Source organism: Diadema setosum, chromosome 10, assembly GCF_964275005.1.
Source record: "Diadema setosum chromosome 10, eeDiaSeto1, whole genome shotgun sequence".
Taxonomy (NCBI): Eukaryota; Metazoa; Echinodermata; class Echinoidea; order Diadematoida; family Diadematidae; genus Diadema; species Diadema setosum.
Window position 1 is genome coordinate 15,858,689 of NC_092694.1, and position 24,776 is coordinate 15,883,464.

General features: G+C 37.0%; 1 protein-coding gene across 1 annotated transcript; it reads left to right on the plus strand.

Moving 5' to 3' along the window:
- Window positions 1–10,119: 10,119 nt before the first annotated feature.
- LOC140234324 (patched domain-containing protein 3-like) lies at window positions 10,120–15,691 on the plus strand. The gene is made up of 3 exons (XM_072314384.1): window positions 10,120–11,113; window positions 12,247–13,896; window positions 15,439–15,691. Exons 1-3 carry the CDS (start codon window positions 10,120–10,122, stop codon window positions 15,495–15,497), a joined length of 2,703 nt encoding a protein of 900 aa, XP_072170485.1. The 3' UTR covers window positions 15,498–15,691.
- Window positions 15,692–24,776: the final 9,085 nt, after the last annotated feature.

Here is a 24,776-nt window from a genome sequence, read left to right on the forward strand (position 1 = left end):
ATTCTTTTCTTATTTTGTTTCATAGAGTGTTTCTAAAGGGTTATATCTATCTTGGAAGAGATTTCATTGTTTACAAAACAATTTGAATAACTTGCATGATTATGCAAATTTTATGTTTATTTACATAGGTATGAAATCAATTTTTGCAGGAATTGTTTCCACATACTCTATAGAATACTTCTACCAAATTGGGTATTTCTGCTGGATGCACATATATTTTAAAACAATTTTTATATGTATTTTGCATAAATTATGCAAATTAAGGCTTATTTGCATAGATACAGATTGTCTCTCTAGATGGAAAAATTCCAATTGTACCGAGGAACATGTGTGCCAAATAGGACATTTGTACTATAAAATGCAGCGATCACCCCTTTTTTCGCCCTTAGCAAGCCTACTATGTGTATAAAGGGAAGTGAACAGTCCATTCATAATAATGTTCTAGGTCATTATTCACTGTGCCATGCAATGATATACTCCCGCCCCACGCGTTTAGAGACAGCATTGGCTAAGCCCTAGCGACAGCGCGCACATGGATGCTAAACAGTCAGATCCCAGATCGGTCGAAGTGACCCAAAATGCATAATTTTTATGCATGCTTGCTTGGGAAATCAACCGACGGGACTCTTTTTGGGGTATGTAATGAATGATCAAAAATGCACTCTCCCATATGTAGCTCTCAGAGTCGTTTCATTTCCAAGATATTAAAAAAAAAAATGTTGCAAGGTCTATAGATATATTCTTTGATCTTTTATTCGAAATTATTTTCTTTTTCTCTGAGATCAACTGTGTTGACATGTTTTATTCGATCAGAAAAACACAATCAAAACCCTTTTTTTATCACAGTTGCCATGTGTCGTCTCTCCATGTGTCCTGCCCAATACTTGAGTATACCTTTGCATGTTCATTGCAATTCAGTTCAATCTAATATGTTCAAGCACAAACACAATTGATAGACTGTGGCAACCAAAAAGTTGAATTGCGGAGTAGATTTCATATACAGCTGTTTATACAATAAATTTTGGGACATTACTATGACTTTAAAACAATGGTATGTATTTACATTGCTTTATGATGGAACTCTGAACCAAAAAAAAAAAAAATGGTAAGTTTGGTCCATGAGAATAAAAAAGATACACACCGAAACAGCAACAACAACAAATCTATAGAAATGGAATTATAAATAACACATGAGGACATGCACAATTTAAATGAAAAAAAAACAACAACAAAAGTAGTTGTACATGTTACAAATTGAAATGTTTATTGATGAAAACTTGAATCCCATTTTCTTTGCTCAATTTCCACTAACAGGTTATATTAATTTCTGGTCAGTTTACCTTGCGTTTATTAGAATTTACTGCCCACACTAACTGTCAACTCCCGTGATCTATCTCCCTATTGATTTCACGTTATATCATTAGGTATTTAACTTTGCGCCGTTAAGGGCTTTTACAAGTGCCATCAGCTGTACGCCAACGCACGTCATAAGCTTACATAATTTATCATACATTAGTTATTAGAGCACGTGAAACGAGGTAACAAACATTCACCATTGATAGTATGCACGCACGTGCCTACTTTCACTAATCAGCTCATCTTCTAAAGACATTTTTTTTTTTTTTTTTGTTGCAAGCCCAAACAACAGCGTGGTGTGAGCTAAACCGGTGTCGTGTTTCACTAACCGGAGAATCTGTTTCCGTATAAAAAGTATCATATTCACAATGATAATTTAAAGAATACGTACCCGGTAACTGTATGCAAAACGGAGGAGGGGTCTTGTTACCATTCATAGTAATACAATTTGTATACGCAAATTGTATACAAACATGGAAAAATTATCAATGAAAATATTCACAAATTTAGCAGTAGACATAGAAAGAAAGAAAAAGGAAAGGATAATCAAATAAACCACGTTCTACTACAGTGCTCTGTCTAGGTAATCCGATAACACTATTTAAAAAGGATCTTAGAGTTGGTGTACTATAAATTTCATTACGTAATTAAAAATACACCTTCTGCTGAAATTTCAGTTGATGCGAAACTAATGTTCCAATTCATAATTTTTACAGGAGCCCATTCTTTCTTTCCTTGTATTAAAAAAGGTATTCGTGTGTCTTGAGATATTCTGTATATTGAGCTAAAAAAAAAAAAAGTTATACAAGCACACGATAAATGAATGAATTAAAGGGACTGTACAGTACTGGTGGAGGTGGGGATTCATGTTGTGAACATTCTTAAGTGAGATAATGAGAAACCTCTTATGAAATATGAAAGAGCATGTAATTTTAAGAAGGATTCAACGTTTATTTGATGAAAATTGGTTTTCAAATGGCTGAGATATCCAAAAAAGTGATAATGATAAAAGGCGACAGGCCACAACTTTATTAGGATCTCTTTGTTTCACCTTGTTTTTGGATATCTCAGCCATTTTAAAACCGATTTTCATCAAATAAACTTTTGATACCCCTTAGAATTGCATGCTCTTTGACATTTCATAGAGTGGTTTCTGAATATCTCGCAAAACGTTGAAAGCTAAATCCTCACCTCGACCAGAACTGTACACACCCTTTAAGTATGATCACAATTAAAATTATTGTCAGGTATCTCGCACTAACCTAAAATGCCGAGTAGGGACCTATAATGAATAGTATTGCTAAACCCAAACTTTTCAAAACTAACCCACCCCCCCCCCAACAAAAAAAGAAACAAAAACCCCCAAAGGAGAGAAAAAAAAAACAAGAAACAATACAAAAATAAGAAGTAGACAAGCGGTGTCACAAGTAGGGTGTTTCGTGACTATAACTGTGTGTGTTTATTATTTTCATGTTTTCTAGAACAATAATACTCGAAAGAACTTTAACTCCCGTTATTTTGCTAGAGAATGCATCTTTGCCATATTCAAGTTATGTCAGTCATGATTGTATCCTTGACTCGTCTTTCATTCATGAAACGCGTGTAAATAAAACCAATTAAAACATTGCTGAATTCAAACTGTTTACATTTTAGGATGATGCAAGGACTTATTCAAGAATATTTTTTTTTTCCATAGGTTACATGGCCCTAACCGACTCAAAGTTGAGTACCATATGAAAATGTGATATTTAAGATTTAATGCATTAATTCAAGATATCTGAATACATTCAAAGATATTTCAAGCACATCATGACAACCATCTTTCACAAATTTTCAAGTACCTTTAAAAAGGGGCCCTGAAATCCAAATGCATGTTGATTTGTGTTGATTTACGATACCCTGAACATCACTTTTGCGGTGAAACAAATATCTAGAAACATTCCATATATTTTTTAATGATTTTTTCTTTTATTTTTCTTCAGATTACTTGGGAACGCCCCAAAAAAAATCCTTCCAAACCAATCAATATTCATATTCTTGAGATGACATCATCTGTCAATCATTGCTTAAGTGCTGAAATGTTTAACAAAAGACATTGGAATGCACCTTCCCCTCGACTCAGCATAGCTTGCATGTTTCTGTCATATTAATGTGACTAACAAAAGACATGGCGAGGGAACATGCAAGTTATGCTGAGTCGAGGGGAAGGTGCATTCCAATGTCTTTTGTTAAACATTTCAGCACTCTAGCAATGATTGACAGATGATGTCATCTCAAGAATATGAATATTGATTGGTTTGGAAGAATTTCTGAAGAAAAATAAAATTAAAAATCATTAAAAATATATGGAATGTTTCTAGATATTAGTTTTACCGCAAAAGTGATGTTGAAGGTATTATAAATCAACACAGATCAACATGCATTTGGATTTCAGGGCCCCTTTAAGAGATATTTCTGATTGCACTCGGTACTTTAGTCCGTCTAACGCCTCGAAAAAAAAAATGTTCCGTAGAGGGCGCTATGATTTAGTTTGTTGTACTGTGAACTCCATGTGACCCTGTGCGTTCACTGCGGATTGTAAATACATACAATACATTCTTGGTGCATCACATTAGCAACATGTCATACGATACATGACGTGACTACGACCAGGAACAGTCAGTTCGTACCCTAGATATGAGTGTGAGGTTCATATAGGACGCCTGTATTTTTTTTTTTCTTACTTCCCTAACCATGTCATAAACCGAGGCACGGCGTGCGCATCCCGATCTCTCACCGAGAGAAATGGGGAATACCAGCACTGACCAGGGGACGAATAAATATACACAATAACAAGACAGCGAATGAGCGAAGCGTCAGCTTCATCCACCACTATCATCTAAGTGTAGTTACCAGGCGCCATGCATGGTTATCTATGAATGTTTCTTCATTTCAAAGGGGGAAAAAAACCTTCACAAAGAAGATTTTGACGTGCGCTAGTAATAAAAACATCCACAGCAGATAAATCACACCAGCAGCGCCGTACAGGGTATATTGTAAGTATGCAAGACTACGAACAGAAATACTCGGCTGATAGCTCCGGTGATGTCTTGTCGGTGTGCTATTATTTCCTTCATTATAGTAATGTATGTATGTGTGTATGTATGTATGTATGTATGAGTGTACGTATATAGGCCTACATATCTTTGTTATTAACCACTTCACAAGCGTATGGCACGTTGCGCCGAGAGCATGATCCCACGAGTCATCATAAAAAATGTAAGTAACAGAACAAGTATGGAATAGGACATACATGAGGCATGAGGCCATCAGCCCAGTCAAGCTATGCTTATGCTGACGGTCTCCTGCTTCCTTATTTAATCAAAATACCTGTCTTATTTGTATTATAATATAATACAAATATTATGTCAATATCAATGTTTTACAAAGATGTTTGTTATGCATGTAGTATCAACTGCACTTTTGTTTTGTATTGCTCCTTTGTCATTTGGTTATGTTTGGTTTGAATTTGTCACATTGATGTTATTCATTTTTTATTTGATTTGATTTGAGAAGCAAAATAAAATACGAACGAACTAACATACAATACCTAGAGCTCCGGAGAGCGGTATCGTTAGACTCTGTATAAATGGACAATAATCACTAGGCGCTATCAAAATATGTCTGTGGAAGGTTTTTGCATTGGAAAGAGAATATAAAAAATGCCGAATATAACATGATTTTTTATTGGAGATGTGTGTATTATAGAAACACGTACATTCTATATCTATAAGAATCGAACTTAAGTGCATAATTCTCACATGTGATCAATTCTTGGACTAATGTTTTGAACAAGACAAAGAATGAAAACTGCGTGCGCTGTAAATACGTAGTGATCAATGGTATTTTGATAATGAGGCAAAGTGCATGGATTTAATACAGAAGTAATCTTTGGCAGCCTTAGCCCATGGATTTAGAAAACGGTTGCCAAACATCTTAAATTTTTTTAACCATGTCATTACAACTAGTAGTAAAGAGTGGATACAGTGTGTTTAAACAAACAACAAATGGAATAGTATAAAACCGAGTGTCTAAACCGTTGACGAGAATTTAAGCGTGCACGCGGTCGCACGTGCGTGTGTGTGTGTTTAAACTATGAGCTCTTGACCCATGGCAGTAATAATGAAACTGAAGAGGCTACCCTGGATTATTGTGACGTATTGCTTTCATCAAAACAAGAAATATGATATGGGCGTTGTGGTACTTAGATGTCCATCCTCTTTTTCTTTTTTTTTTTTTTGCTACAAAGCGGTGGTATCGCTTTCAGCTTATTTGCATGTTGATGAAGTGATGAGATAATTCTCACATGTGATCATTTCTTGGACCAATGTTGTGAACAAAAACAAAGAGAAAAAAAATGAAAACTGCTTGCCCTGTAAATGGGTGGTGATCAATGGTATCTTTTTTGAATAAAGAAAAGATATTATGTATTGACGAATAGTGATTATTATGTGCTACACAAAGTCAGTTGAATGAGTGCATGAATTTAATTAAAAAAAATAATGTAATCTTTGGCAGCCTAAGCCCATAGATTTGGAAAGCGGTTGCCAAACATCTTAAGTGTTCTTAACCATGTCATTACTACTACTAGTAAAGATTGCATACAGTGTGTTTAAACAAACAAAAAAATTGAATCCTATAAAACCGAGTGTCTACACCGTTGACGAGAATTTGTGCGGGCACGAAATGAGGCAAAGTGGTATTGAATACAAAAGTAATCATTGGCAGCCTTAGCCCATAGATTTAGAAAACGGTTGCCAAACAACTTAACTGTTTTTAACCATGTCATTACTACATTGTACTAGTAGAACAGATTAGATACAGTTTGATTCAACAGCAACAAAAAATTGAATTCTATAAAACCGAGAATTTGTGCGTGCAAGCGGTCGCGCATGCGCGTGTGTGTTTTCTATCAAACGATGATCCTCTTGACCCATGGCAGTAGTAATGACGGGGCCCTGTGGTAGAGAAGAGATGAAACTGAAGAGGCTACCCTGGATTATTGTGACGTATTGCTTTCATCGAAACAAGAAATATGATATGGGCGTTGTGGTGCTTAGATGCCCATCCTCTTTTTCTTTTTTTTTTTTTTCCTACAAAGCGGTGGTATCGCTTTCAGCTAATTTGCATATTAATGAAGTAATGGGATCACACGTCACAACTCATTGATTTCCTATTTATCTGATAGACAAATTTGAAGTCAATGATGTATCAAAATTAAAACCGATCGTCTTTTTTTTTTATTTGTATTGCTGTTGTTTTTACTGTTGTTGTTTCTGGGGTTATTTCATAGTTTAGTTTGAATTTCATTAATTTCTCTATCTGTTTTATTTTTCTGTTCAAATTTAAAACATTGTCATTGAACGTCATGCTTTGACACACGGTTTTCCTAAATCGCAATTTTAGTCATCGACCTTAGTTAAGCTGACCACGTGATAGCAGTAGATCATTTCGTTTATTTGGCATTCATTCTTAAAATAACACACATACACACACAAACACACAAATTCACACACGCACACACACACACACATTTTCTTCCAGAACACTTTCCCTATGACAGTCATGACACTCACTAACAGCAGACCTATACACTTGGCGTAGATATCTTCACACATTTTAAGCATAATGCAGTGGCGTAACCATATAATTGAAACAAAAAAAAAAGATAGAGTTGAAACGTTATTCTAAAATCAGATTATGATATCGAGGCTATACGTTGATCAACAAGAAGAATTCAACATTTTCGTCAACGTTCTACAACAAAGAGAGATGTCTTGAAAAGAAAAGGTGTGTCAACCAAAGACAGACTTACGGCAAACAGACCTTGTACCTTTTTCTAACCTGCACATAAGTATGTCGAATGAAAACTGCTTGAATGCTTTATCAAAGTTCAAAAGATCATTCTGTAAAAATAAAAGTAACAGAAAAGAAACAAAATATAGGAGAGCTGGGCCAGGCATAGAGAACAACCGATTTAAGAGAAATGATAGTAAGATCGATATAATAAAACAACTTAACGGCATTGTAGTCACCCGAAAAACTGTTCGTTTCCTGAAACATTTTTTTTTTCAATCTTGGAAGTTAGAATCCGAGGAGAACGTACAAATTAAGTCTAACTAGGTATTCATTTATTGACGTACGTTTGTTGATTTAGGTGAAATAGACGTTCATTCATCAATACAAGCTTGTTAATTTAGGTAAAATTCATGTTCTCTTTCAAAAAGGCCTAAATACGAAACAACTTTCTTGCGAAAGGGCCTATATATCCAAATTTCATCTTGCATCCTGATTTCCTGTAGCGATCTACCACGCATGGTCGATCAGAAATCAACACACAACCAACTGAGTAGAATACTATCTGTGAGGATTGTGTTATATAATTACATTGTACCAAAGAAATCGTGTCAAAGACGATGACAACTATGATGATGATAATGATAATGATGATGGTGATGATGGTGAGGATGATAATGAAGAATAACGGTGATGATGATGGAAAAGGGCATGTAAACCCTATCTTGTACAATGGATTTTACCTGACAGAGATTGTTGTTATGTGGGGCAATGTTTTTGTTGTTGTTTTTTTATAATACATATTCAATTCAATTCAATTCAATTCAATTCATTTTATTTTCATACTGCTCATTTATGAACATTACAGCAGAAATCAGACAAGTGTTTTTTCCCCCTGTGAACAATGTGCAGAAAACAAACAATATAATAGTGATAACACAGTAATTACGTGTAATGATAGCTGGTCAAAATCGAAATCGAAATGGGGTTGATGAAAGAGAAGTATGACGGGACCTACATGAAAGGTAGCTTGTTTGGCTGTAAGCCCCGAGTAATCAGTGATTGTGAAAAAGAAACGGAGAACGGATAGAAGATAAGACCAGAATGATAATGTAAGGTTGCCAAATTTTATGTGATAAAAAAGAAGAAAAAAGAAGAAGAAAAAAATACTTTATTGTGAACCATTACTGTGACCGATCTATCATTATTATAAAGCCTACTTTGGTATATGTGACCGTGCATCACAAAACGAACAAAAAGTCGCACGCAGTGATTTTGTGTGAGAACTGACAAAAGGTGAAATGGGTCAACCTAGCCAATCTTGACTTTTTCATATTTTTTGAAGAGAACAATTAATCTATTCTACATTATGATAAAGTTTGGGATCATAAAACAAACAGGAACTTAAATTTTCAGCAGTTTTTCTCTCACACTTTTTGATGGAATAGCGTCATTAGGTGTTTCTCATAGAGCCCTCTTTTCATTTCTTAAAAACCCTGTCCATACTCTTCACTTTCAACTCCGATAACTTTGGAAAGATTGATGCTACAATATTGAAAGTTTGCATTAATCTTTTACAGAATGTGTTATGAAGCATGCTTAATTTCAGCTTAATCTGATAATCCCTTCGTTGTTGTTGCTACGATGGTCAACATCCTGTTTTTCTTTTTGTTCCATTCATCCCACAGCTTGCATAACTTGGTAAAGATTAAGCGCTTGAATCGACCCTGTACTTCAGAGCCTGTTTTCTCAGTTCACACTTTCCAGAGTGTGTCCTTTCTTTCCAATATCTAGATAGGTTAAGGGAATCCCTTTGAATTAAGTATTACATCATTGTAAAGCTTAGAGTCTGTTCTTTCAGAATCTGCTTTAAAAAATCCATGTCTGGCGACTCTTTTTTTTTTTTGTGGTGCAGGGTCACATATATACTATAAACTGTTGTTGCTTTAAATCTATCGCAAGAATATGATTAGTAAGACACAGAAAGTAACATGTACAGCTATTAAGTCATTTGGTGCCTGCCGTCAAGCTTTGCATAGAAAGTTAGAGAGAGGTAGAGGAAAGAGGAAGAGAGGGAAGCGAAGTAGAATGTGGAATTGTTAATGATGAATTCAGAGAGCCTGATGACAAGACCCAAAATGGAATCTGCAGCGTGTTGACAACATGTTTGACTGGACAATAACATACCGAGACATTACGACTATTCAGTGTCTGCAAGATATGCACTCAATAAAGACTCTTTGAATTTGCGTTTAAAGGAATATAAAGACGAGCAGCTTGTTATTTCGGGGGAGAGATCATTCCAGTATCTAGGGCCCGTATACGATGAATGTTGATGAAGTACTGACAATAAACGGCCTCACTGTTGAAGACACGGATGGCCGCTAAAGCTCAGTTTCGAATTAGTATGTCGAGTAAACGGCTTAAACACAACGACTGTCAAAAGAACTGTATGAATATAACTTTTTTAGAGGACCCTAATTAAAGGAAAAAAAATAATGTAAATTTAAATTCAGGACATGCGCAGGATGTTATTCGTTGTATTTTTTTTTTTTTGGGGGGGGGTACTTCTTGGTATGACTCTTTATAGAAGGACTTCTTGAAGGGAAACGGGGAATTGTGCGAAATAGGGGTAAACCCACTAAAGTGCATTAAGATCCTTATACGTAGAAAACTCTTTATAGACAAAAGTGGGGTGTTGTTAGTATGTGGTACATGAGTGTGTATGTGTTTCTTAATATACTACATTGTTTATAGAAGGTTTTGTTTCAAAACTTAATCGTGCAGATTGATCAAAACGAGTGGAACAGACTGGTGACAAGCTGGAAAATAATTCATCTCTAAAGAAAATCGTCGATCGCATGGAAATCCAGTTTGTCATATCTGGCTGTATTTGAAGAATTGCCAGCTGAATATAAGGCTCCAACAATGTTTAAGTGTGACTGTATCGATCGCGCCCTGACTCGGCTGTTTTACAACTACGGAAAGTTTGTCTCTCGATGGCCTTCCGTATTCATCCTTATCTCCCTCATCGTTGCGGCAGCCTTGTCGGTAGGAATCATGTTCCTGAAGGTCGACACCGATGTCATCTTTCTTTTCACACCGGATAACAGCCAAGCTCGTGACGACGCTGTTGTTGTATACAATGACTTTCCCACCGACTACGATGAGTACACGGCGACACGCGGAAACGGCACGGACGATCTCGCCGCAAACATCATCCTAGCCCCGAAAGCAGGAGACGATGTGTTAGTGGAGGACGTGTTTTCCGAGATACTACGCTTCGACCGTGAATTGCGGAACGTATCAGTAACCAACAGCACTGGAACGCCGTTCACGTACGAGTCTCTCTGCGCCATGAGTCGGGGTGTCTGCCTGGATAACCCAGTCCTTGAGATCCTCAATCGCAACGTAAGTTACCTGAAACACGTGAACTTGACCTACCCATTCTTCGAAGCGTCGAACGGTGAGAGCTACTTCCTTGGAACTACCTTTGGAGATGTAGAGCTGAGAGACAACGAGACAATCTTGAGAGCCGGACTTTTCGCCTTGAATTACATTCTGCAGACCACATCCCTTCTCGAGGAGGAGGGTATGGAGTGGGAGACTGAATTCGAGCGCTTTGTAGACAACTTTGAGTCAGACGCAATATCTGTCTCATTCATCCATTCCCACACCCTGGACAGTGAAGTGAGCCTTTCGACGCAGTCCGTCATTCCTCTCTTCTCCATCTCGTACACGTTACTCTTCACTTTCGCCATCACATCATGTGTGATGTTTGACTGGGTGTTCAGCAAACCTTTTCTTGGCTTCATGGGAACAATCTCCGCGTGTCTTGCCGTGGCGTCCTCTCTGGGACTACTTTCCTACGCTGGGGTCAACTTCAACATAGTGACGTCCTCGATGCCATTCCTAATCATTGGTAAGTGTTAAGTATACAGTGTGCAGTGACCGGTGAACCCTTTCAGAACTACATTTTTCACTTAGGACCAATTGACTTAGTAGATATAAAACTTTTTGTTCGGGGTGGTGTTATCTAAAAAAAAACACACAAAAAACACACACAAAAAAACTTTGATGCTGGGTTCACGATATGAACTTGGTCTTCTTTCTTGTGTGCACACAGTAATGAATTACATTTCAAAATACGTTTTAAGATCAATAATTTGTTGAATACAATATCAAGTATCAACCTCTCAACCGAAATCAACAAACTCCAACTAAAGAATTGTTGTGTTTTCCCTGTCTTGGTTAGAACAGAAAGCAAAGCAAAAACTCAGCAAAGAGGCCAGTCCACACAATAAAACGACTGTCACAATTTGGTAACGAACAAACTTGTTTTACAAATAGCTGCCATACGTCGTCAGCCTGAAAGAAACAGACGATGGCAAACTCTTGCAGTACCTATAGAATAGAATATCAACTCTTTATAATTATAATGTGCCATGTTCGCATGCCCGACTTAGGCGATGACGTGCCAACTTAGCATATTCTGCTCAAACGCACAAAGTCGCCAAAACCGATCGATAAATAGCCAAATGCCACAGTACAATGAAAGCGTTTCTCTTGATTCCATTCCTGTCACATGTAGCTTGCATTATATGTAGTGATTGGCTATAAAGTAGTGTTCCCAACTGAGTTTGCGAATAAAATTTAAGTTTCAGGCACTGTTTTCTGTGTAGATGTCATGCCTCCAGTGCCTTTACAGTAATGCAGCCACTGGTCATTAAAAAAAAAAAAAAAAAACGATAATAGATTTGTCACAAGTTTTACATCACAGGAAAGCTTGGCATTTTTTTTTTTCACAACTTTGCTCATTACATGTCCAAAGTAACGAAAATCTATTGAACTTACATAGATTTGAAAAAAAAAAAACACAGAATGTTTCCCCAAAGCATGACTGCGTTGCTGTCTCAGAATAACATGGCACACAGGGGAGTTACACCACGGCACATAAAGAGTTAAGGAACTTAATCTGGAAAGCAATCAAAAGGATAACATTTTCTGTTTTGTTTGTTTTACTCATGATTTCATCTTAAACCTCATCTCATCTAGGAATCGGGATTGATGACATGTTCATCATGCTTGCTGCTTGGCGGAAGACCAGTCCGTGTGACAGTGTTGAGGAACGAATGGGGAAGGCCTTCTCCGAGGCGGCAGTCTCCATCACCATCACCAGCATTACCGACTCCCTCGCCTTCGGTATAGGGTCGATTAACCCACTACCAGCGGTCCGCGTATTTTGTCTGTATACCGGCGTCGCAGTCATCTTCGACTATATCTTCCAGATTACTTTCTTCGGAGCCTGCATGGCACTCACTGGTCGAAGGGAGGCGGCGAATCGTCACGTTTGGACTTTGATGAAAGTAAAATCGCCAGATGAAGCGCCCTCAACGGCATACAAGTTCTTTTGCGCCGGTGGTCTGTCGGAAGAACAACGCCGTGAAAGGACAATCGGAAACTGTGAAACCGGTCTTATGACGTTTTTCAAAGAATACTACGGACCATTCCTGATGAAACCCGGAGTAAAGTTCATCACCTTGCTTGCTTTCTGCGCCTATCTGGGTGGTGCAATCTATGGATGCTTGAATGTTTCCGAGGGTTTGGAATTGAAGCTACTGGCACGTTCCGGGTCACCAGCCTACGATTTCTTCGAGCATCAGTCTGATCATTTTTCGACTTATGGGCCTTTTGTTTCTGTTGTCATCCAGGAAAGCCTTAATTACAGTGACGCCGAAGTCCAGCAAGATTTGGAGGCTCTCGTAGAAGATTTCGAAAGCAGCAAATACATTCATTCCTCTGAGTACACAGAATTTTGGCTTCGGGACTTCCTGAAATTCCTGGTTGCAGCAAATGTTTCGGCAAGTGTAAGATCAGACACAGATGCCTTCTCTCGCCTACTTGTTAACCGATTCCTCGTTAACCCCTCTTTCTCAAGATACTCGCAAGACATCGTTTTCGAGGAAGGTTCCAACGACACTGTGATAGAGTCATCCCGATTCATACTCACGGGAGATGGCTTGGTCACCACAAACCAGCAAGTGCAGATGATGAGTGAAGTTCGAGACAAGGCAAGTAAAGCCAACATAACTTTAACCGCGTTTTCACCCTTCTTCATCGTTTACGAGCAGTATGCCAGGATCCGACCTGTCACAATCCAAAATCTCTCTATAGCGGTCGCTGCCATGTTCGTCGTCGCTTTCTTTCTCATCCCCAATCTAATCTGCTCCGTGGTGGTAGCCCTGTGCATCGCATCCATTGAGGTTGGTATCATTGGCTACATGTCCCTGTGGGACGTACGTCTGGATAGTATCTCCATGATCAACCTCATTCTCTGCATAGGATTCAGCGTCGATTTCTCCGCCCACATCACGTACTCCTTTCTCTCTGGTCCCGAAGAGTACGACGGCAAACACAGAGATAGGCTCTCGATGGCATCTCAGCATGCCGTGATGGCGCTTTACTCTCTCGGTATGCCCATCCTGCAAGGAGCCATTTCTACAATCATCGCAGTAATCGCCCTAAACTGGTCAACCAGCTACATATTTGTCGCCTTCTTCAAGGTGATGCTCCTGGTGATGCTCTTTGGGATTCTCCATAGTCTTGTCTTTCTGCCGGTCATCCTGTCGTCATTTGGCTGCTGCTTCTGTTGGTCCAATGAAGACGACGATCGACAGGATAACAAGGTTCGCGTATCTTCGAACGGTGAGTTCTATACCTCGTAATTATACCGTTAAATACCACGAAATTGTTGCCGATCAGACCAATGTGACAATGATTAATCCGACTTGACAATAACTGAGTATGCTTTTACATTCAAGTCGCCAAATATCTTTTGTTTTGGTTGAAAATGATTAAACTATTTTATTCTCCCATTTGAAAAAGTATGCCTACTTTGTGCAAGTGCTCCTTTTTACCCAAGACATTTGCTTAAACATTGTTTTAAGAACAAGTTTTTACACTCGGCAAAAAAGAAAAAGAAAAAGAAAGTAAACGCTTTTTCAAGTTAAGATTTCTCATGGAATATTTGGCTGAAAGCTAATCATTAGCTTTATATCATATTGAAGGTAATTTGATTGGCTATCAACCTGGTAGTTCAGCAAAAGAGAAAACTTTATGCATGAGTAAACAACATTGTATTTCTCTTCCAGGGCACAAAACAAAATGCCAAACTGAACAAGTTGTCATTCTTGCGTAAATGCTCTTCCATAGAACAATAAGATTAAAAAACAAAATTCACACAAGAAGAAACATGAATTAAGTTGCAAAAATGAACCTTTGATATCTGTGATATCTTTAAAGCCCAAAATATCAGTGTAGGCTACCAATAATGGAGGAAAATAAAGCATTTTACGTCATATCGAAATTCAAATGAAATAAGGGAAGATGTGATAATTATGAAAAATGGTAAATTTTTTTTTCTTTAATTAGGAAATTGTAAATTATGTTTTGTTCTTGGAATTGTAACATGGATTCTTAAATCACTAGATGAAGAGAATCTGCTCAGTTAATCATAATTATTTAAGTTTGCTATTCCCTATGTCATTTGAAGTGTGACTTGACAGAAAATTCTTATTATTTTTCCCCTTTAGTTTCCCACTTTGTTTTTCTAGGGGTTATAAAGAGATAAAGAGAACAAAAAGTTATTTTTTCTATTTCATTCATATCTCGCATTATGTTAAACTGGTCTTTTGTTGTCAATGTTATTGTGAAGGGCATTTGCAAATGAAAGAGAACATGTCAATTTTTGCAATTTTCAGTTTTGTGCCTTGGAGGACAAACACGAATGTGCTCCCTCATATATAAAGTTTTCTTCTTAATTCACCTATGAACTTAATGGCCAATTAAATTACCTTTGATATGGTATATAATACATTGATTTTCATAGAAATCTTCTATGATAGAATATGCCCTTGAAAAAGTGTTTACTTTCTTTTCTTTCCTTTTTTTTTTTTTGCTGAGTGTGATTTGCTTTTGTCTTTATATGCATTGATAACTGGGGAACATTATGTACAGTTTGGCTTGGTTTGGGGCTTTTTTTTTTATTTGCAAAGGATGACAGCCCTCGAACAGGATCAAAAAAGTTATGCTATTCAACTGATAATTATTATTATGTTTTTCCCACAATTTGCTCATATCAATATTCACTCAGACTGTTTTTAAGGCAATGACATACCCGGTAGTAATGCGTTTAATATATTTTAAAAGGCTTGTTTTTCTCCCTGTCGAAATTTTCTCCTTTTTTAGGTATGCCGAACAACGTGCATAACAACGCCGCCTTTGCACCAGATGCATACGTGTCTTGAGAGGATCTAGACTATTTGGTCGTCCGTACACTTGAATATCAATTTGGTGCCACGTAACGTTGTGGACAAAACTTTGGATTTAACTTCGAATGTATTACTTTAAAGGTGCTTTGCCCACAGTCGGCCATGTGGGTCAATGTATATGTTATCCAAAATATCATGGTTCTGTGACAGGCATGCAGCGATGTCGTTGAAGAGGTAGCAAATTCTAAGGCCTGAATTTGAAATGATGTCGTTGAAGAGGTAGCAAATTCTAAGGCCTGAATTTGATCTCTTGAATGCTGAAGAATTTCCATTTTCTTTACTCATTTGTCAACCAAATACAATTTTATTTTCTCTTTTGGTAGAAACTGAGGAACACGATTTCTTGTAATTCCTGGTCCCTTCAATAGGGAATAATAACATACAAATCATTCCTTTTTTAAACAACATCCTAAATAGCTCGTAGCATACCCCTCCCCCTTCAGAAAGACTTTCAGTGATACTGTTTTTTTTCTGAAATTTTAGATAAAGGTTTATCCTCAGACAAAATATGTTATTGGAGGATGAGCACATTTACACAGTATTCCCACAAAAGGCTGAATTACCGTTAACGTGTAATATGTGACCCAGCATCACAAAACGAACAAAACTGAAGTCGCACCTCCTAATTTTACGTGAGGACTCAAACGTGATGAAACGGGTCAACTAAGTCAATATTGATTTTTTTTTCATATTTTCTGAAAGAACTAAGTTTGGGATCATTAAATGAATGGGAAAGTGCATTTTCAGCAGTTTTTCTACAACATTTTTTTTTTTTTTTTTTGTAGAGTAGTGAGATCAGGTATGTCTTATAGACCCCATTTCATTTCTTGATAACCCTTTCCACACTCTTCACTTTCAAGCCTGACAACTTTTGAATGGATAAGGCTACTGCTTTGAAAGTTGACATTGATAATGGGCGGAATGTGTTAATGGAGCATGCTCAATTTCGACTTGATCTGATAATCTCTTCATTGTTGTTGCCCCGGTGGTTTACATCCTGTTTTTGTCCCATTCATCGCACATCTATAGCACGATTTGTAAAGATTAAGCGCTTGAATAGACAGATTGTAGACCCTATACTTCACAGCCTCTTTTCTCGGTTCACACTTTTCCAGACTGCTAGCTTTCTTTCCAATAGATAGGTTAGGAGAGTCCATTTGAATTGAGCTATACATCATTTTACAGCTTAGAGTTTGTTCGTTCAGAATCTGCCCTTAACTAAAAATCCATGTCTGGCGACTTTTTGTTTGTTTTGTGATGCATGCAGGGTCACATATACAACAGTCGCATTCAAGTATTTCGTGACATACTGATGGCTGATGACAAACTTTGATAAGAACGGAAATGAGGGTGTGGAAGCAACAAGGCAGTGATATCAAATCTTAGAATAAAGTGACAAAACTGAGCGAGTCTATTCTTCCCTGGTAACATCCACCCTTTTCGCTCTACTTCATTAGGTGCTTAAAGGGAATGGCCCCGTCACCGTACAGGCATGCTTACCTGGAAACATTAAACTGCACACTATACTTGAATATGAGACCATTCTGAAAACAAAAAAAAAAAATATATATATATATATATAATGTACTCTTAAATGAATCTCACATGGATTGGAACAATCATCCCCCAGCATTTCCACTGATCAGTTACTAGCTATCCCCTTTAACCATTCAGTTCTACAACATAAATGTTTCAAGAATAGAGGCAAAGGCATTTTTTTCCAAAGCTCCTTGCTCTTTGTCTCATATATATAATTTATATATGTATATATACATATATATATATATGTATATATATATATATATATATACATAACAATTAGATATATGAGTGTTCCTATCTGTCTGTCTTGTGTATATAATTTCCTTATATCTGTGAGTTGTGGTTTGCCTCTATGTGTATAGGGCCTAATTACATCAAAGAGATATATTGCTTTCATATTTTGATGTTTGTATACTAATCGAACGTATGAAGGAATTTGTGTGACCCCGAATGTAAATTATGTGTATATTCCATCATGTATACATAATAATAGTGATAATAATGATACTAGTACTAATAATTAGTAGTAGTAGTAGTAGTAGTAGTAGTAGTAGTAGTAGTAGTAGTAGTAGTTGTTGTAGTAGTAGTAGTAGTGTAATTATCTTTTTTGGGGTGTTTTATTATTATCTATATTTTCATTATTATAACATAATTATACTATCTGTGCACACAGTATGGTTCTGTTATACGACTCAAAGTTGGAAGGGGAAGGGAAGGGTGTATAAGAAATGTGTACAAAGCGTTATCAGCAGTAAATGCTTGGAAATGATGGGATCAAATGTAGCTGAAAACTTTAAGGAGACAAAAATTATGTTTTTCTCCTTAAGCTGCAGACAGCTCTAGAATATCATTAACCCGTTCCTTACGGGAACCTGGTTTACCAGGTTAAAAAGATAAAAGATAAAAAGATCAGAGTTTATTCTATCAGGATTTGTTCTCCTGCTGTTTTAAAAAAAAGGGGGATTTTACAGTATTATGTACCTTTTCCTGATTTAGTTTTTTGCTTGTTCTGCTGTAAACTCGTACGAACATGTACATAGTGATCAAGGCTGAGATCAGTTAGAAATGCGGGTTCGCTAACCCCAGTCACCTCATTCAGGTACCTGGTTTTGTGTAGAACAAAAGATATATTGAGAGCTCATCAGCGCACGCTCTATTCATACCTCGCACCCGATCGATATTTCCATTGTTCACGGGCACATGTAGTTGACCGTAGAAAGGGGGACACAGTGAACCGCTTGACTGCCTTCACACAGCTTGATTACCACCCTGTCTGCCTCTCTGTCGACAGGCGAAAAGAATCCTTATAATGCCTCCCTAAGAATGCTAAGAAAAATGGGTAGTATTGCTAAATGATGTTGTTGCATTCTGTGTTCTTGATACGAATGAATATTTTGTTCATTTTGACAGTCAAAGCGACATATCACCTGGAAAGATTGAAATTATTTATTTTTGTTACCCCAAATCCAAAGATATCTAAGAATGATAAGAACCCGGCTTTGAACCGATCAGTTTTAGTCAATATGTGACCATGCAGCACAAAACCTACAAAAAGTCGCACCTACTAATTTTGTGTCAGGACCCCCCCCCCCCCCCCCCAAAAAAAGGGGGGGGGAGATGGGTCAACCTAGTCAATCTTGAGGGGGGTTTTTTGTATTGTTTTGTTTTGTTTTGTTTTTTCTTTGTGAAAGAACAGGTCTTTGTCTACAAAATGGTAAAGTGTGGGATCATAGGACGAATGGGATATTATGTTTTTAGCCGGTTTTTTTTTTTTAGAACACTTTTTTTTTCAGAATAGTGTCATTAAAGGGGAAGGATAGTAACTGATCAGTGGGAATCAGTGGAAATGCTGGAAGATGATTGTTCCAATCCTTATGGGATTCATTCAAGAGTTCATTGTATATCTATTGTTGTGTGAAAATGATTTGCTTCAGAATGGTCTCATATTCAAGTAATGTGCAGTTTAATGTTTCCAGGTTAGCGTCCCTGGTCAGTGACGGAGCATTAATCTGCACATTACTTGAATATGAGACCGTTCTGAAGCAAATCATTTTCACACAACAATAGATATACAATGAACTCTTGAATGAATCCCATAAGGATTGGAACAATCATCTTCCAGCATTTCCACTGATTCCCACTGATCAGTTACTAGCCTTCCCCTTTAAGTGTGTCTTAATGTTTCTTTTTCAAACACTTTGTACGCAATCTTACACTTTCAACTCAAATAATTTTTAAAAAGATGATGTTTCTGCTTTGGAATTTGGTAGTAATGAATAGAATATGTTAATAATAAATAAAATCCACGTGTACAACTGAATAGAGCATGACCAATTTCAGCTATATCTGATAATCCCTTCATTGTCTATGCTGCAAAGAGTCACATCCTGTTGTTGTCCTATTCATTGAGTACTTATATAACAAGGCTTGGTAAGATTAAGCTCTTGAATCGACCCTATAAAACCTCTTTTCTCAATAAACACTTGTCCAGAGTAGACCTACGCGTTTGCTTTTCAATAAGCTATTATTTAGATGTGTTAAGAGCAGGGAGGTGAGACTCACCGCCCTGGTTAAGAGAGTACATTTTAATTGATTTATACATCATTGTTAAAGCTTAAAGTCTGCTCTTTTTGAATCTCAAAATCCATGTCGGATGACGTTTTGTGGTGCAGGGTCACATGAAATATGCATAAAATCAATTCAAATCACCACAAAAGTATATATTGAAAGAATTAAGAAAAAATAAGAACATTATTATGCTGTGAATTAGCTCAGATATCAAGCTTTTGTCCCAGACACAATTGTCTCATTTTGCAAAGTTTTCTAACCGTGATCTGATATCAGTCTGTCTTATCTTTTCTTTCATTTCGTGGTGAATGATGACAGTTACCGAACTAGCTTTATTCTGACTCGATATGCTGTGTAAGTTTATGTTCTTATGGTGTGTTTGTTAAAAAATATTCACGGATCGTTTCTGTCCGAAGACCATTCTGTACACTGGGATTTGGAGAATGGTCATTTCATTTATTAGAACACAGATTGTAAGTATTGAAGTTGTTTCCCTTTAATAGGGAGGTCATCCCTTCCTCTCCACCCCCCCCCCCCCAAATCATCAACACTTAGATAAACATGAAAGGTCCTTATTGAAGCCCAAGTAACCTCTTCAAGATTTTGTGTGTGTGTGTGTGTGTGTGTGTGTGTGTGTGTGTGTGTGTGTGTGTGTATGTCGACCCTTGATGGCGTTAGTCATGAGGGTACAGAGTGAGTTGAGGATTTGTTAAAATTGTTGTGCTAACTTCCGTCAGTCACATGATCAATTGGTTGAACATGAAAACTTTTCCTCAGTCGTCCCCAATAATAATCATTCATCCGTTGACATTCACTGGCACACGCATGACACATATAAAATGTATAAATGCACATGCATTTTCAGACAAACGCGACGTAAAGCATGAAATATTTGGCCGATATTGCCGTTTGCAGAATCTTCCGTGTGCTGTGGCACATGGCGCAATCTGATTATCATCGATTTTTTTTTTTTAATCGCTATGGACCACAGGGCTGATACTCTATTTCAAGGAGGAAAAGTCCTTGACATGTTTTTAGGTGCTAACGTATTATGTAAATTCTACGCACTATGATGAACGCAAATGTTATATCAACTTAAACTCACCGATTCTAAAGATGATATTACACTCACATGTATATATAATCATATAACAGGACAATAACATGCTACTTATTTCATTTCTAATATGATGTTTGTATAATTTATTTGTCTGCAAATAGTATGTATTTGACTATGAACAGTTACTATATTTCGTACTTCAAACATTCATTGTGATATTTTGCCCTATAAATATGTATTTTTGCACTGAACGCGTAACCGTACAATCAAGAAGAATAGAGAATGAGTGGACTTTACTGAAATTATTGGATAAATTTCAAAATGATGATTATATAACATAATTCGCAATTATTGCTTATTTACTTCGTGTTTACACAGAATGACATCGGGATGTTTGTGTAAAATAATTTGGAATCATATCAGATCGATTGTGTGGCGATGGAGAGGAAACTAATGGTTGCTTATACGTTACAGTATTCTCCATTGTAGTATTTATCAGCATTTCAAAAGAAATTGTTTCGCGGAAATGTACATATTAAAACGTGACAATAAAGTCGCTGCCTTCACCGCATGATCTCTTCGAGTCACGTAGCTTTGTCGCCTTTGTGCATGCTTCGCCATAATGTCTGTAGCTCTTGTAAAACATGTGCTGAATAACATTGTGGAACTTAAGCTACAATAACACAATTCACAAAGTCAGTCACATTACTACGGTACCATGAACATAAAGGCATTGAATCGAGGAGTAAGAATGACGAATTTAAATGAATGGCTTTTCAAGGCAAATGAAGCGAGACAACTGAAGAAGAAAAGAGAAGGGGACAATGACAGGTAGAAAAAAATAAACAAGAGAAAAAATAGATGAATGGATTCATAAGACGAGTCAGAAAGAAAAAAACGAGAAAGAGAGAGATTGGGATAGAGGCTGGGAGAATTGAGGGGAGAGAGCAGGAGAGAGAGCAAGAACGACAGACAGACAGGGAGAAATGACATGGAGAGAGAGAGAGAGAGAGAGGAGAGGAATAAACACGTATGAGCAGGCAGGAAAAAGAAAATGTTTATGTTTTGTTTTTGTTTTTTTTCATTCTGGCGTTCCAGGGTGGATAAATGAAATGATGTTCACAACTATCGATGTAAACAGCAGCAATGTAAAGTAGTTCTTCTTCAGTGTTCTCTGAATAATTAAAACAAATAATGTAATTGCAATTTCACCCTCCCTCGGGATGATGATGATAAAGCTTTGGGATAGCGAGTTTCCTCAAGATTCGAATTCCATACCAGATGACCCTGAAATATGAAAGAGTTTTGTGAATATGATGTGCTACCTTAAGTGAACCGGTATAATCTATTAACACTTTCACCACTTCTAGCCTCAAAAGAGTGACTTCTTGTATTTTGATTATTATTTAGTATTATAAGAACATAAACTCTCCCAATTGGAGCTCATTAAAAGTCATATAAAGTGATTATAAATAATAACACATTTTCAAAGAATAGTACGAAGGACAAGTAAGAGTAAAAATATCATGGAGTAACCCCGACCCCTCCCCCACAAAAAAACAACAATAAACAAACAAGCAAACAAACAAATGAACAAATATGAATGATAAATGATACGTATAGCACAAGTCCAGGGTTTAAAAGTCTGCCCAAGTGTGTGCTAGCTAACTACAATCTGTAAAAGCATTGGGTTGATTTGCTGCCCTCTCTAGTTGGAAGTATTCCATCTCTTTGGTATAAATACCGATTATAGTACATTTTCTAGAATGTTAAAGTCTCACATGTTGCATCGTTCAAAAAAAATCAAATTAGAGTGTAAATCTTGTCAACTCATAATTCCACAATCGTGTGTACAAGTTTTGGCGTTATTGTGGGTTTCTTTTCTTGCTTGCTTGCTTTGTTTTTGAATTCTTTATTTCCCTGAAGATTTGCTTGTTTATACCTATGAGTTTTCGGAGGGTTATTAAAGTGATGTTTACATCTTTATATTTTTCAAAATGTTATAACCGCGTTATCATTCAACATGGTGTCATTATCGTTCATTTTGAGGGTGTACATTTTTCTTACATAATAATTCTATTGATTATATCAATAATCATCCAAGCAAAATTGAAATGCAATGAATACAGAAAATGATAAAGTCTTATTTTCAACGTAGTATACTGTACTCACCCAGTTATTTGACCATATAGCACATGGTTATTGTGGCACACCACCCAACAATGAAAAATATCAACTTTGCACTCGATGTTGCTGTTGGAGTTTACAAGTGAATAATTAATAGTAACAGTAACAGTTTTCCGACTTTTCTCTGGACGGGAACTGAAAAGAACACCTTAGTATTTCTCAAGGCAACACGTTAAAAGTCACCCATTCTACCCTTCTATGTAGCTTCCCACCCACTTCGAACACAATTTTATCTATCTGTCATGAAGGTACTTAATATTGATTACAAATGATTTTGTGTCATGTAATGTTAGTATAGCCTTTATATAGGCCTAATGAACTCATAATTTACTAATATGTTTTGCTTTACATTGTCATGAATGGTTGTTGCAAATACAACACTCTATAAATTGCGTCGAAACTCAATAAATGAAAAAAAAGGGGGAAAAATGCTCATAATAATTAATTACGGGTCCAGCCATCGCGCAAGCACAGAATTTTACGCACGGTGATTATAGCGCAAAATGGTGCCACAGTAGCCAGATGTTGGGAAGCGTGCGCACTGCAATCCTCGTTTGGGGAGGCAGCTGGCGGGACACAAAAAAAAAAGGTCATGCTGAGAATCTGAAGGGGAGTTATGCCTCACGGATGGCCCCTTTCGCTCCACATCGGATTCCAGACTCGCGGAAACCACTGATTGACATCTATCGAAGGGTTCTCCTCTTACTAATCAACAATTCACTTAGGAAACATACTGCACATAACACTCTGCTTGTAGCCACCTGCTTTGTAAAACATACTGACGAATAATACCAGGTAAACTAGAGCAGACGACTATACGATGAGCTGGTTATCCAGTTTTCATCGCAAGCAAACGTCCTGCATTCATCTTTGAGCATTCTGGAGTTTAAAAACATCATGGATTCCGAGTTCATTCGTCATGCTTGGAGTAAACTGAAGTACTGCTGTACTGTTTGGATTATACTTGCATCTTTCCGTTCATCGTTTGGACAGAAAAATGGAGGTACGTATTATTGAGTCTTGAAGGAAAACCAACTTGTACAAAACCACATTCTGAAGTGTGTCCTGTTCTTAGATTATTTCTTTTAAATTTCGTCAACATTTTCGCGATGACTTGCGGGAGTGTCTGATAGGTAAACAGTCAGACAAACAAGCAAACATACAAACAAACGAACAAGACATAGTAATTGTCTGTTGCCTTGTCCGGAAACATTTTTTCACTTTTCTTTTCATTTATTTGATGATGCAACAACGCTTGTATTATTCAATTGATGCGATGTAAACAGTGACTTATCAAGTACTTTTGTTCACACTATAGGTAATGGATACGGTTTACTCATATTTCATTGTCTGCTGTGTCCCATTACATAAATCTGTATGAAAGACTCAATTCCAATAAACAAAATAAACAACTCCATAGAGAGACGTGTAATGTTCACAGTGTTTTACTTTTTTTTCGAAAGGCTACCAAGAGCTCTGGGTGTAACAGTTACGACAGTAAAGGCACCATTTCAAGTTAAAATGTCATAATTCTTTCGTGGAAAACCAACTGATGCTTCTTATTTCATCTTGGCGCAAGTCCTGATATTGGGAGTATTGTTCGACTGCATAGATTTCAATAAAGTCCTTATCATTAATTATTATCAACAGTGGCAACAGTCAAGAAGTCAGTCGTATTGATATGAGTGTAGATCAATCGGAGATCATAGCAAAAGTGAATATTATCAATCTCTCGGTTCATTCTGATGGACGAAGCTGATTGACACTAAGCAGCACACATCATACCATGTATGTAATATCCTACTCTCCTGGTGCTTGAATGGGTAAAAGGCAATTACCCAAGACCCTTCCCCTGATCCAAACTCTAATCCTAATCCTGAACCTATAATCCTAACCCT